The 13,717-nt window shown below is 47.8% G+C and overlaps 3 protein-coding genes across 3 annotated transcripts; 1 reads left to right on the top strand and 2 right to left on the bottom strand.

The window, feature by feature from the left end:
* Positions 1-452: 452 nt before the first annotated feature.
* HOO65_060693 (Glucokinase) lies at positions 453-2,123 on the bottom strand (the record flags this gene model as incomplete). The annotated part of the gene is made up of 3 exons (XM_071003834.1): positions 453-1,799; positions 1,865-1,944; positions 2,027-2,123. The coding sequence occupies 3 exons, from the start codon at positions 2,121-2,123 to the stop codon at positions 453-455; spliced, it is 1,524 nt and encodes a 507-aa protein (XP_070858043.1).
* Positions 2,124-7,584: 5,461 nt separating this feature from the next.
* Positions 7,585-10,541, top strand: HOO65_060692 (Heat shock 70 kDa protein 12A; the record flags this gene model as incomplete). The annotated part of the gene is made up of 4 exons (XM_071003666.1): positions 7,585-8,544; positions 8,690-8,794; positions 8,881-10,252; positions 10,342-10,541. The coding sequence occupies 4 exons, from the start codon at positions 7,585-7,587 to the stop codon at positions 10,539-10,541; spliced, it is 2,637 nt and encodes an 878-aa protein (XP_070858042.1).
* Positions 10,542-11,355: 814 nt separating this feature from the next.
* On the bottom strand, positions 11,356-12,147 carry HOO65_060691 (Ankyrin repeat-containing protein; the record flags this gene model as incomplete). Its single annotated transcript, XM_071001204.1, has 1 exon — positions 11,356-12,147. One exon carries the CDS (start codon positions 12,145-12,147, stop codon positions 11,356-11,358), a length of 792 nt encoding a protein of 263 aa, XP_070858041.1.
* Between the last annotated feature and the right edge of the window lie 1,570 nt (positions 12,148-13,717).

The raw sequence follows: 13,717 nt of genomic DNA, 5'->3' as shown, positions 1-13,717 counted from the left end.
AAGAGAACCAGAGAGAAACAATGACAAAAACAGGAAAACGCCATTTTGTTTGTATGTCATCCTGAAACAAGACACCAAAAGAAAATACCCTAAAACAAGAGTTGGAATACACAGGACAAAACCAGTATGGAAAGAGATGGCAAAGAACGGGCGGGACAGAGCCAAATAATAGACGCGGCTCCTCCCTACCCTCTCTCCATCTCTTCATACTAGCACAAAATCGCGTCCTAGAATAGAGCCAATAGCCTCCGGTCACCGTCTAGTTGCTTCTCCAGAACTTGGAGAGGTAGTAGCCTGCCAGCGCCGCAACGCCTAGCACGCTGGCAGCAGTAATAATTTGGTTGGAGCGATAGTCATTGGTCACTATACACAGAAGAAAGAAAAAAGGAAACGGGGGATAAGTTAGTAAAACAATACACACGGATGACAAGAAAGAAAAAAGAAAACAAAATTTAGTGAGACCCACATCGGATGGCTGGCGGTGCCAAGCTGTTACGGCGGTGTGCTTTAGCCGCAACCAGCGCGATCAAGGCGGCGCCAACGCCCGAGCCGTCCTTAGCAATGCCAATGCGGATCTTCTCAGCACCCTTGGCGCCAATGCCTTCGATGCTACGCAGAGCCTCAAAGATCATGTCGCGGAAGAAGGGGTAGTGCTCTACTAGACTACCGTCGACACCAATGTCAACAATCTCCTCGTTGGGGTCATCCAGCTTGCCAGACTTGATGGCAATAGCCGCAATAGCCACGGCAGAAAGACGTGCAGCACGGCGGCCAACAGCATGCGCAATGGCTTTGAACACGTGTGCATCCTCAAGTGAAGGCGTGTAAACCTCCAGGTTACCCTCGAGCGACTGACGTAGCGTTGACAGTTCAGGGGTGTTATCGGCAGCAGCCACGCTCATGATAGAGCTATCGACGCCCCACTGCGAAAAGAAGCCTGAGTGAGAACCAATCGAGGTGGTCGATTTCCAGTCGTTGGCGCTGCTATTGGTATCTTGGAAGAAATGCACTTCAGGGTCCTTAAGCAGGTCCAGCACCGTTAGACGCACAATCTCACCAAGGAACATGCCAGAGACGCGCTTCTCGAATAGTTGGCTGCCGGGGTTGACCGACATCTTGTCAAGAGTCTCATCCCACGGGGTCTGGGGAAGCACGTTGAGCTGGTTGTCAAAGGAGCCCCACTCAGTGTTGACGACCATTTCACCGGTAGACTTGCTGTATTCGCCAACAATAGGCTTCTTAATGTTGGAAAGCTTCTCAAGGTAAGCCCCGTTAGTACCGGTGCCGAAGATACCGCCAAGAATGCACTTGGCCTTGCCAACTGAGGTGTAGGCACGGGCCATGAGAGTGCCAACAGTGTCATTAACCAGAGCGGCAACGTTGACAGGAAGGTCTAGACGGTCAATCTCGTTCTGCAGCAGAGCGCAGACATCCTTGCCAATGGCATCGGGAATGTCAAAGCCCTTGGTCCATCGGATGAGCTTGCCGCTGTTAACGCTGAGCTGCTGGACAGGGAAGGAGAAAGTGAACCCGAGCTGGAAGACCTTTTGCTCCGAGTCTCCGAAGAAGCCATGGCGAGTTCGATCCTTGCTTGTAAAGTGGTCGGCATGGTGTTCCTTGAGGAAAATGTCGATCTGCTTGGCGAGGAAAGAGAAGAGTTCGCGGGCGGTCTTGGCAACCATGAGTTCTTTGGGAATGGCGACCTTGTTAAAGGTCAGGTTGAAAGTACTATCGCCGTTAAGCTGGATTGAGCAAACACGGAAGTTAGTGCCGCCAAGGTCGACAGCTAGGTAAAGGCCCTGAACAGTAAATTCTTAAGGTTAGAATCGTGGCGAAGCAAGAGAAACAGACAGGTGAAGCACACCTTTTCCGAACCATCGGGAACACCTGTAACGTAGGTAGGAATCTGAGCAAGGCTCGTGTTATCAGATGCCAAACCATCCTCTGTAAATTTCAAGGTGAATTTGTCTTTGGGTTAGCTACAGGCTAAATGAAACATATGAGGCAGGCTTAGACTTGAACTTACCCATCTGCTGCAGGAATTCCTTCACCGAACTGTTTAGGCTCTCGTCTGAGACCTCAAACTGGTCCACGATCTTGGTAGTGGCGGCTTCCAGAGACATTGTGTGCAATCGGGTAGATGTGGGAAGAGGAGCAGAAAAATAGGTTGCAGCAGCAGCAAAATCGTCGTAGGTATTCCGGCAGACGGAAACAGCAGAAGAATAGGAAGGCTTGTCTAGAAGACTATAGCACGAAGGATGCAGAGAGCAAAGAGAGGAAGGAAACGAAGGAAAAGAAGAAGATAAAAGCGTCAGGGGCTTGAAGAGGGACAGTGAGCCTAATATATGGGCAACCGATGCTAGATGCAGCTTGGCATACGATTTGAGGACGACCGAGAGAAGAAGCTGGATGAAGAGCGGAGCAGCAAAAAGATGTGGAGCGCAGAGTTAGCAGGAGAGAAAGGGAGATTGACTGCTGAGGGATGAAACTAGTGGAGACAGTCAAAGAAGAAAAGAGTCCGTAGCGTAAAGGAAAAAAAAAGATGAAGAAGATGAAGAGAAAGATGTATATATAGAGTGAAAAGGGTGCACTTATATATCCAGTACGTGATAATAGAGAAAGACAATAAAACCAAGGTAGGTGGGTAGAATTGGCAAACACAGAGCAAGCTAGAAAGGATAAGAAAAACGATAGGAAGAAAAACAAAAGAGAGGAAAGAAAGCGGAACTCCAAGAAGGGCTTGTGTGCAATATATAATATATGGGCTCGGAGTAGCTTACTTCTGCTTGTCTAGGTAAAGCTTGAGCTTTGCTTAGCTTCAACTTTGAAGCGCTACTGATTTCCAAGCGCAAACAGAGCCGGCCGTTTTTGATCAACTACGGAAGTAGTAAAAAAAAAGAACGGCAATAAAATAACGATAAAACTGAAATAAAAACAAAAGAGAGTAAAATAACAGTTCCCACATATACAATCGCCGAGCCAGCGTGCGAGCACTAAAGCAATAGTCAGGCGAGGCTGGCTAGATGGAGCATATGGCAGCGAAGAGAACGAAGGACGACAACGACGGCTCCGAGATTGGAAGTAGAGCCAAGGCCATGTCCCGCAATAGAAAAAAAAGAAAAAAAGATGGGGGAGAAGAGGAGACAAGGGGCAAGGGGGGGTGGGGTGAGCGTCTGTCATGCAGTGCAAGCCAGTCAAGTGAGCTACCCATAGTGTCATGGTGCCCTGTAATTACAACCAGTAGTGCCTTGCATCACCAGATAACCACAGACGAGAAAGAAAAAAGTGGTGTTGTTCACCCATCGAAAACAGGGCCGATTGGCAACAAAGCTTGACTGGAGAATACAAGGATTTCAAGTCGGGACCATCTTGGGATCCTATGGCCCAGACAAACCAAAACCAAGACCACGTAGACAACATCAAATCAAATCATGTTCAAGTCCTGACAGCAAAGCTGGGAAGCTCATTGTTAGCGTTAGCAAAGCAAAGACAAGCAAAGACAAGCAAAGCAAAACACACTAGAACAATATTCGCCTTGATGGCGAGCTAGGTGTTGACGCATCACTGTGGTTGACCTAGCCCTGGTCTCTGCCCAGTCTCCTAGGGACCCCGTGCGGCAAATGGAGAAAATGGGTATTGTGCAGATTTATCGACGCAAATATCACCCCGGTAAAGCCCATTATGATGACGGACGAGGCGGGGTGGCGGCTGCGACGGAGGAACACATGCACATACACCTCTTTCTCTGCCCCTTCCCAGAGCCAATGCTGCCGCGGCTTTTTTTGTTGTGACTGAGGGTGGCGCCTTGGCCTTTGATGGAATCCAAAAGAGACAACAAAGCAACATATCTCAAGTAATAAAAAAAGACACATCTGCTCCTGTCTCCCCCAAAGACCTCAAGGGCAGAGAAGAGGCGAAGTGAAGCGACCCCTTCTTGTCTTTTAGAACACACAAATGCGGGAAGCGAGAATCTGGAGGCATCAGAATCTGGAGAGAGAAAATAGGAAGCGAGCAAGGCGAGGCATGTAGACTGGCTAGTCATTGTCTTTTTTCTGGATTATGCGGGGAAAATAGAACAATGACGAAAAGCAGGGGTTCAATATTTAGAACATGACAGGCTTGACCCGGGATCTTTGGGCGCGGGAGCCCAAAGCCCAGATTGAAGAAACATCAAGCCCTAATCTAATGGTGATGAGTTGGTGATGGTGATAGCTGGATAAAAAAACGCACACATATGTACAGACGGCAAGAAGCGAAAACTCTTCTTCCTCTCGAAAGAGGGGTTATTAAATTAGCGCTTCTGCCATTTTATTTTTCAAAAAGAAAAAAAAAAACAGCAACTGCCCTTTCGTCGCCAAATGAAGAGACTGATAATGATAAACAACAGATACGGCAGGCACTTTGCCTTCACAGTACCAAGTATTACTTATTACTTGCTACCTCGTTGCTCTTTCTTCAACGCTCTGCTAGCTTTCAAGCCAAATAGGAAGGGGGAAGAAGATAAATCAATGCTTACCACAGATAGCAGTAAAGTAACCACAGATAATGCCAAAAGCAGTACCGAGAAGCCGCCGGGAGGAACTGGAAATGGGTTATTTTTGTGTTTGAGGCCGGGTCTTGAGCTTGACGTCGGGGTCACGGGCGATTTCACCCCAATCTCCCCACTCATGCCCGTGTCTACGCCCGAGTCTATCTTGTTGCAAATGCTACCTCGATCTTGCTCAGTACCTTTGCGCAAGACATGTTGTGGTTTAGGAGCGGCCATCTAAAACAATTAGGTTCAGAGGTTTGAGGATTCCCAATAAAAAGAGCACTGGATAATATGCTTACCAAAACAAATAGAAAAAAAAGATATTTCAATGTCTCGTTTTGTGCACTTTATCTTAACCTGCCAGCCACTGTGATCTAACCCATTTAGATAACCCTAGTAACCCTTAAATCCTAGAGCAAAATGGAAAGGTGTCGTCAACAATCGTCGCAGCAGCATCATTATTTCGCCAATCCCGTTTCTTTCTTTTCTTGCTGATCCCCTCCCCTTTTGTGTCATTCATACTTCTCTTTCTCATTACCCTTGACAGATCTTTGATGTTCGTCTAGCTTCCATATAAAGACACCGAGTATCTCGCCGGAATATTGACATGGCCCCACTTTCAAGGATGGTTACCTATTTACCATGTTATTTGTGGGGGCCCCAAAAATGCGCTGTTTCCAAAACGAGAAAATCTCGGCTCTTTATTATTTTTGAATTGGCTATTATTTCCTATTTTATACCGCGACAAGCTTCTATGACGTTTTCCAGTTCCATTATAGAACTCACCCAGCAATCAAGAATCCCCGGATTTTTGGCATCACGTGTTATTATTGGCCATTTTGTGGGTTTTTAGCCGTCTGATCTGACGAGAGAAGACACTCAAAGGTGTATGTGTAGATCAACAGCTCCTATTGCTTATTCCAAAGACCTTTTTATGCCACGGCCGTAGGTGTACCTGCCTTGCGGCTCTTTTATGCTAGAATAAGATGACAAGACAAATATGAGGCTCAAATAAGCAAGTTTCTCCTCTTGATGTCTATTGAATTTTTTGCCTGTTTATTTTTATCGCTTTCACTATTTTAACGGCTTGACAGCTCCTTTCAATGCTACTTCCAATCTCAATTCCGTATCTACTTCCTTCTCTTCCTTCTACTATACAACGCATCCCCAGACTTCCTCAACCCAATACATGATACCCCAGAAAAGCTCGGCCAAATACAGTGTAAGGAAGCCAACTACAAAAAGCACACTCTGTTTTTTGTTGTTTCTTATTGTCCGTCCCCAGGTTGCGTAGGGCCGCCAGGGTCGCTCTCTGACACTGCTTCCCTGTTACTAGCTTAGCATAACACATGCGGCGCTTTTTTCCTCTCTTTTCCCGGAAAGAAGAGAAAACAGAGGCTCTGCGCGCTGGACATGTGAGCGGGTCTCGGATATGGGGGCGACCCTAGCTAGAGGGGGTGACCGACGAGAGTGAAATGAACTTGTTTTGAAGCATTTCTCTCTGTTTTCTCGAGGTCGGGCGAGCCGGCAAGTGAGCTTGCATATCATATTAGTGGGTCTTCTGTCTTACGTTTTTAACAGGCCTCTGCCGTCATCTGGACTGTATACTGGGGACTTCATGTAGACCATCAAGTTCCCTTCTACAATGTATACCCTTGTTCACATTCCCAACCTCTTCTACGTTTCCTGCGCATAATACACAGTCACTTCTTCTTTGCTCCGCCTCTCCATAGCTTCCTTCGCGCTTCCCCACCCCTCCCCCCACAAATCCTCCTGTTAAGTTGGGTTTGGCCCAAGGCAAAGACCACTGTTCCATTGATCGCCATATATTCCTATGGGGTGCTTTTCTATTCCATCTGGGGAAACGCAAACTCTTTTAGGTTTTTCTTTGAGGGAAGTAAAGAAGAATAGGTCAGGGACGATGAATGTTCCTGTTGGTCAAGGAGGTGAGGCTCAGTTTGCTTTCAATCAAAGCTTTTCGGGGGGTTAGGGAGAAACAGAAGAAGGAAATGATGAAAGCAAAAGTTGGAGTTTGGGGTAGTAGGTGACAGCTGTCACTTGAAGGGTGGAGAGGTCGTGAAGAAGTTGGCAAGACCAGGAAGCCAACATGTGCACGTGATGCTATACGGTCACGTGATAGAACCATCGTGTAACCGGCTGTCCAAATTTTGTGAAACCATAGTGTCACGAATGTCTAGGGTCTTAATAGGGTTTTGCAAGAGCCTTTTGACAGCTGATGACAGCTGCCTAATGGTTAATTTCGGGTTAGGTGTTTTAGCCAGGCAATCGAGAGTTGCCCGACTGTGGGACCCCAAAAAGAGGCCGTCTTTGAAACGGGTGAGAGTGATAATTTCGGAGGCCATTTTGTTATTATTCTTGTTATTTTTCCGTGCCGCAGTTTCGAGTTTGTTTTATTTATGCCATAGAATGTTTCGACGGAATGCAAAAAAGTATACTGGAATAATGAAAGAAAGAGTAGAGCTCGTTTTTTTAGACCAACCTTTCAAGAATATTGGTGTTATCAATGATGGGCTGCTATTTTTTGTCAGGTAGAAATAACAAAAGCCAGTGCTTGGAAATTTGCTATTGCGTTTTAGGCATCTGTTATTAGCAAAAGGACAGGGCGGTAAGACTCAAAAAGGATGTTGCCCCGCTTTGTTGTCCTTGTTTGCTTCTTCATTTCAGGGCGTGCCCCCCTCTTTTAAAAGGTGCTACTTCCAGCTTTAGAAGGTATTCAGGCAAGATAGCCCCTAACTTCAGAGGGTGGCTTTCGTTTACAGAGTACTGTTGCCCTGTTTACAAGGGACGCTCCCTCTATCTCCCTTTTATCCCTTCTAATCCCAACCATAATTTGCTTCTTTCCGTATTTTTCATGTCGTTACTCTTTCTATCAATTTTGGTCATCATTTTGGTACATTTTTACTGTTATTTCTCCTCTTTTTAATCTACTCTTTTTTAATCTTTTTTTTTTTTTTTCCCTCTTGTCCCCCTACTCACTCCTTCTTTCTTCTCTTTTCTTTTCTTTTTTTCTCTTCCCCTTCTTTTTGTTTCTCATGAGTCTCCGGTTCAAATCTACGTTTGGCTTTGGGAAACGTAAATCTGCAGCTACCTTCCAGCCTCCTTCCACGCCTAATTCGTCACAAACCCCTCCCTCTTCTGCTTCACCTGCCGGTCTCCTTCCTCATCCTCCGCCTCCAACGTCTTCAACTGTCCTGTCACAACAGACAAAAAACCAATCACTGCCGCCTGCTACTCATTCCTCCTCATCGCCGGCTAATAATCCCAGCCTTGTTGCCGCTAATACCTCCGGCTATCCACCTGCTGCAGCCACCGCACCTTCCGTTATTGCCACCACTACTGCCGCTGCCTCACCGTCAGCACTCTCTACAGCTGCCATCTCAACACCCCCGCTAGTTGGCGGCCCTCCGGCTACGTCAACGGTCCCTTCTGTCACCCAAGGACGTTTCTCACTGCCGCAGATTCCAGCGACCCAACAACATCAGTTGCAACTGCTCCACGACAACCGCTCACCCTCGCCAAATCTTAATAATACCCATACTCAAATCCACCCCCAAGCCCAAGGTCAAGTCCAAGCCCACAATCATATTCTGCTTGGCGGCCCGCCTCCCAATCAAACAACTGTCATGCAGCGCCAGAGCTATCCCTCGCAGTATGGCAACGGCCCGCCCCCGCAGGGGCAGCCGCAGCCCCAAATAGGCCGCAATAGCCCGCTTCCCGGTCCCGCCGGTCGCTTGCCGCCCTCCCAGATGACCGGCGGTCCTGCCCCCATCAACACCGGCGCTCCTGTAGCTGGCTATCCACCCAACATGAACCCCATGGGAGCTAATGGCCCTCCAGCTTATCCCGGTGCTGGTGGTGGCTATCAGCAGGCCGGAGGACCTCCCCCTATGGGTGGTCCTCCGACCATGGGTGGCTATCGTCCTGTAGGCAGCCATGCTGAGGTCGAGGGTAACAACCGGACTAAGGCTCAGCTGATTGTTGGTATTGATTTTGTAAGGCTTCTGCTACCTGCCTCGTATTTTCCCCTTGAGCCCCCTCTTTCCTCAATTTTTCTCTTCTCTTGTCTAGTCTCCAAGTTGTCCTTTTTACTTTTTTTGTTTTCCTCAGCTAATATACCCTACCCCCCCACTCCCATAGGGCACTACTTTCTCAGGCGTTGCCTTTGCCTTTGCTACCAATAACGAAGCTAAGGAGGACATCATCACTGAATGGCCTGGAGCGGGATCATACACCAAACAAAAGGTATGAGTACCCGTGTTTCTTGTTTTTTTCCCCTTGCTCCCCTCTAGCATATGCTGACTTGACTTGCTATTTCCCCTCGTCCTCAGATTCCAACCGTCCTTTACTACGATCAGTATCAAAAGGTTGTTGGCTGGGGTCCCGATATTGCTGATGCTCTTGCTCCTACTGGGTACCCCAAGCCTGGCGTGCAAAAGGTCGAGTGGTTTAAGCTGCAGCTCATGCTCAGTGGCAACACTTACATTGATCCCATTAACTTGCCCCCTCTGCCTCCTGGCAAGTCCGAAATCGATGTTGCTGCCGACTACCTCTTCAAGTTGCGTCAAGCTATGCGGGCCGCCCTACAAAAGACGCTGGGTGAGGTGTTTAACCGTGAGGAACGCAATATCCGCTACTATCTGACTGTGCCTGCCATCTGGAACGACGCCGGAAAGGCTGCCACCCGTCTTGCTGCCATCCAGGCCGGCTTCCTCCGCGACGAAAACGATAACCGGCTGACGCTCGTGTCTGAGCCTGAAGCTGCCGCGCTCTTCTGCTCTAAAGCCGGCCTTCTCAATCTTAAGGTCAATGACGCTGTGCTTATTGTCGATTGCGGTGGTGGCACTGTCGATTTGATTGCCTATGAAGTTGAGGATGAGAATCCCTTTACCGTGGCCGAATGCACCGCTGGTTCCGGAGACTCGTGCGGCTCCACAGCGCTGAACCGTAACTTTAGTAACATCCTCCGTACCAAGATCCGCAAGATGAAGTTGCCTGATGGCAGCAAGACGGCCGGTCGTGTGTACGCCAAGTGCATCATGGACTTTGAAAATCGTATTAAGGCTGATTTCCGCAACAACGGCCAAAAGTGGGCCGTTGACGTCGGTATTGAAGCTGAGTTCCCCGAGGCTGGTATCGAGGAGGGTTACATGACATTTACCAACGAGGAGATTCTGCAGTGCTTCGAACCTGTAGTTAACCGCATTCTGGAGCTAGTGCGCAACCAAATCATTGCTATCCAAGCTCAAAACCGGCCGCTACAAAACATTCTAGTGGTTGGTGGTTTTGGTGCGTCCGAGTACCTGTTCCAACAGATCAAGTTGCACGTACCACCTCAGTTCCAAAGTAAGGTGGTGCGGCCAATGGACTCAGTGGCAGCTATTGTCAAGGGCGCTGTGACAGCCGGCCTAAGCGAGCGTGTTATTACACACCGTGTGGCACGTCGCCACTACTTAATGGCCACATTGCAGCCATTCAAAGAGGGCTATCATCCAGAAGCGTACCGTGTGCCATCGCTTGATGGTAAGGATCGTTGCAAATTCACACGACAGATCTTTGTACAGAAGGGTCAAAAAGTCAAGATCGGCGAGCCGGTCAAGGTGTCGTTTTTCCGACAGGTGGCTCCAGGAGCCACATTGATGTACGAAGACGTGCTTTATGCGTGTGATGAAGATGTGTGCCCGGAATACACAAAGGATCCCCGTGAGTGCCTAGTCCAGTTCTTGCTTTTGCTCTACATCCTTTTCGTTTGTTGCTAACCTTTTTTTCATCTCTTCTCTCTTTCTGTATAGGCATTAAGGAACTCGTCACTCTCACGTCCGACTTGTCACGCAAGAACCTCGAAAAGGACTTTGAGCGCATGGACACGCCACAGGGCACGTTTTACCGCGTGTACTTTGATATTTACCTGACCCTAGATGGCTCTGAGTTTAGTGCGGAACTTGTTTGCCAAGGCGAGGTCATGGGTCGCTGCCGCGCTCGTTTCCGGTAAATGGGGCAGGAAGTATAAAGGACAGGAGGGAAGAGTATGGTGAAGAGTGACAGAGAATCGGGAGTGAGACGAAGCCAGGTCAAGTCAACTTTGAGGAATCTTTTTGTTATTTTCTTCGACTTGTGTGCCTGTTTTACGATCCCTGATTCATGGGTGACAATGGTTGTCTATGGCCGGCTTTTCATGGCTAATTCTAGCCCCAAAGCAGTTGTGTTGCGTTGCATTGTGTTGCATTCTCATCATACCTATATGCTCTCTCAGAACCGTACCTCCCTTCTCCTATACCTTCCCAGACTGGACTGGACTCGGACTAGATGGACTGACACACCTTCCTCTCTCCGTCTTGCCTAGCTCCTTGTCCTTCGTCTTATTTGGCTTGTCCCCTTTTGTGGCTAGCACGATGTTGCATCTTTGTCTATTTTTGGGCGTTTTCTTTTCCTGTTTCTTGTTCCTTTTATCTTCTCGTTACTTATGTCTGCTTGCTAAGTTATCCTGTGTCTGTTTTCGTGATATATTTGGCCCTATATTTCCTTTTATTTCTCGACTTTAAGTGTTTGCCCTCTTTGCGTGTTTTTGTAGATGTTTTTTGCTAGTGCACTTTTATCAGCGAGTCTTGCCCTCTTCTCTCTATCTTATATGCAAGGCCAGCCAGCCACTATTTGTCACTCTAATATAGTCAGAAAAGAAAGCCGAAGAAATAAATAAACAACATACAGCAAGAGACAAGCGACTGGAACAAAATCTCTATGATAGATACACGGCCGACACTAAGTCGACAGCACCAAGACTTAGCAAGCCTGTTTCTCCCTCTGTGCTACCGGCGTCCCTTTCTACGCAGCCACTCGGCACGTTCCTCCTCATCACTACCACTAAACTCGCCGTCATCGCCGCCCTCCATAGGCAGCGATGGTGCTGCCTTGCCCGGCACAGGCGGCGGCTTGACGCTGTGGCCATTTGAGACATTCCTACTTTCTGTCTCCACCTTGGTCTCCGCCGCTGTCGCACCGCTATCCACATCAACAAAGTCACCCTGGTTCATCTCAGCGTACTCATGCTCGCGAATAATCTCACGCAATTCAGAGTTTGACGGGTCAACCAGCTGTTCAGCCGCGAGCCCAGCTTTAGTGCGCAAACGCCAGTTGCTTCCAGCCTCCAGCATCATCTTAATCAGTGCATTGCCAAAGGGCCTCTGTGCTGCCGGTTCGCTGTTGAGCCATTGGATTGCGGTGTGCAGCGGGGTATTGCCTGCTCGGTTAACCGGGTCACATTCGAAGGCGGGCTGGTCGAGAAGCATGTCGATAATGTCATCTATGAAAGAAGAGTTTGAGATGTTAGTATATGGATCAATATCGATATATCGGGTATGATGTTCTAGTGGCGGTGCCAGTGGAAAGAGAGAGAAAAAGAACGCACAGTGACCCTGAGCCGCAGCCACATGGTATAGATAGTCCCCCATCACCGTCGTCGTGGTATTTAGCAAGCGCGAGATCTCTTCGTCGCTACCCGCTGCTTCCAGCAGCTCTTCCAGCAGCTCCGTATTGTTCCGTCGGCATGCTTCAATCAGCTGCTCCTGCACCGAAGCGCCGTCGTGCTCGTCGTTGGCCATGTGTGCGTGTGTGCGTGCGTGCGTGCGTGTGTGTGTGTGTATGTGTGTATGTGTGTATGTGTTGTTTGAGATAGATAAAACGGGATGTGGGTTAATAGAATCACAGTAAGGGTAACAGAGGACCAAGCAGAGAGAAGATAGCTATGGCAGTTGAGAAAGGCTGAGTAATCAGATATAAAAGAACAGCCTACTCTCTAGCCTTGGCTTCTTCTTTACCAAGATTTTTTTCTTATAAAAAAGGAATAGGACACAAAGAACTTCAATAGCCTATGCTTCGCTTGGCTTTTGGAGGAGAGAGGAGGGGACGCTTTACTTCAGCTTTGATATTTCCGTCTAGGCGCTCTTCTCTCGCCCAAGCATTAGCTCTAGCCTCTAAGCACTGTCTATTGAGAGGGGAAATAAAACAATAATAATAAAGCCATAGGGGCTAGGAGGAGGGGGCAGTACAAAGCATAGTACAAGACAGGGGTAGGGTTGTACTAGGGTTGTTTATCAACGGATACCCTTGAAGTTCTAATTTCAGGCAGCAATATGGAGGAGTTTCTCTACAACTAGGCTTAGTCTTTCTACGCTGAATGGCTTAATGCTCTTGTGGAATTTCACAATGGAGATTACGTAACCGCTGGTGGTTAATATATTCACACAGCTGAACGACGGCAATAATACTTCTCTTGAGCTAGACTAATGTAAGGACACAATTTTAGAGCCCATGGAGGCGCTGTGTAGCAGGAGCCTGCTACTTTGCCCTTGTAAGTCCTATTCAACGTTTCAATATCGGCTCCCATCTATTTCGTGCAACCAAAGGCAAGACTATCTATCACCTTCATGACATGCGCAACAACCCTCCCTATCAACCAAGCTAATGATTTTTATTGAAGTCAATACTATGATTCCGTGCTCTTCAATTCGTTCTTGCACAGGCCCTTTTCTATGCAGAGTTTGAGTGTTACTCAATAGCTTTTCTCTCCTCACCCACTTGCTGCCGTCACCTTTTCCTGGTATTCTTGAACTACTGCTCTGTGGTCTTGCAGCATTTGCTGTCTCCATACTGCTACTCATGGTCTCTAGCGAGATGTCTTCGTGCAAAGTCTGACATGGAGATTATCAATAAAAAAGAGATAGATCTATAAATAAGAGCTGATGTCACAGTAAGTGAAAGTGATACACTGGGCCTTCCAACTTTGGATGATCACGAAAGCCAAATTTCTTTTTAGTCAACCTCTGTTCCTAGGAGTGGCACAGCAAACAAATCCGAAAAAGTATAGCTAGCCACCAAGCAGTATGTACCTGCATCTATGTCCATGGTCACGACCGGTAGTCGTTCTCGCAAGTCCACATATAGATAGATATATGCTGAGTATGATCAAGGAGGAACTGTCGATAAAATAGGAGTCCTATGCTAACAATCAAAAGGCCACTATGGCGTAAGGAAAGCCGCAATACAACAATTAGAATAAAGACAGGCCAGGCCGCGCTTGCAAATTTGATCAGTTGAAATATGCGCTGGAAGTTCCAGAGTTTCAAAGAAGTGAGTGACTCGGGCGTTATGAAGCATTATCCTCCGTACGCC

The sequence above is a fragment of the Ceratocystis lukuohia genome (genome assembly GCF_044167205.1).
Source record: "Ceratocystis lukuohia strain C4212 chromosome Unknown Supercontig6_pilon, whole genome shotgun sequence".
NCBI classification, from domain to species: domain Eukaryota; kingdom Fungi; phylum Ascomycota; class Sordariomycetes; order Microascales; family Ceratocystidaceae; genus Ceratocystis; species Ceratocystis lukuohia.
Note: the sequence above shows the minus strand (reverse complement) of the source record. Positions and strands in the feature narration are given on the sequence as shown.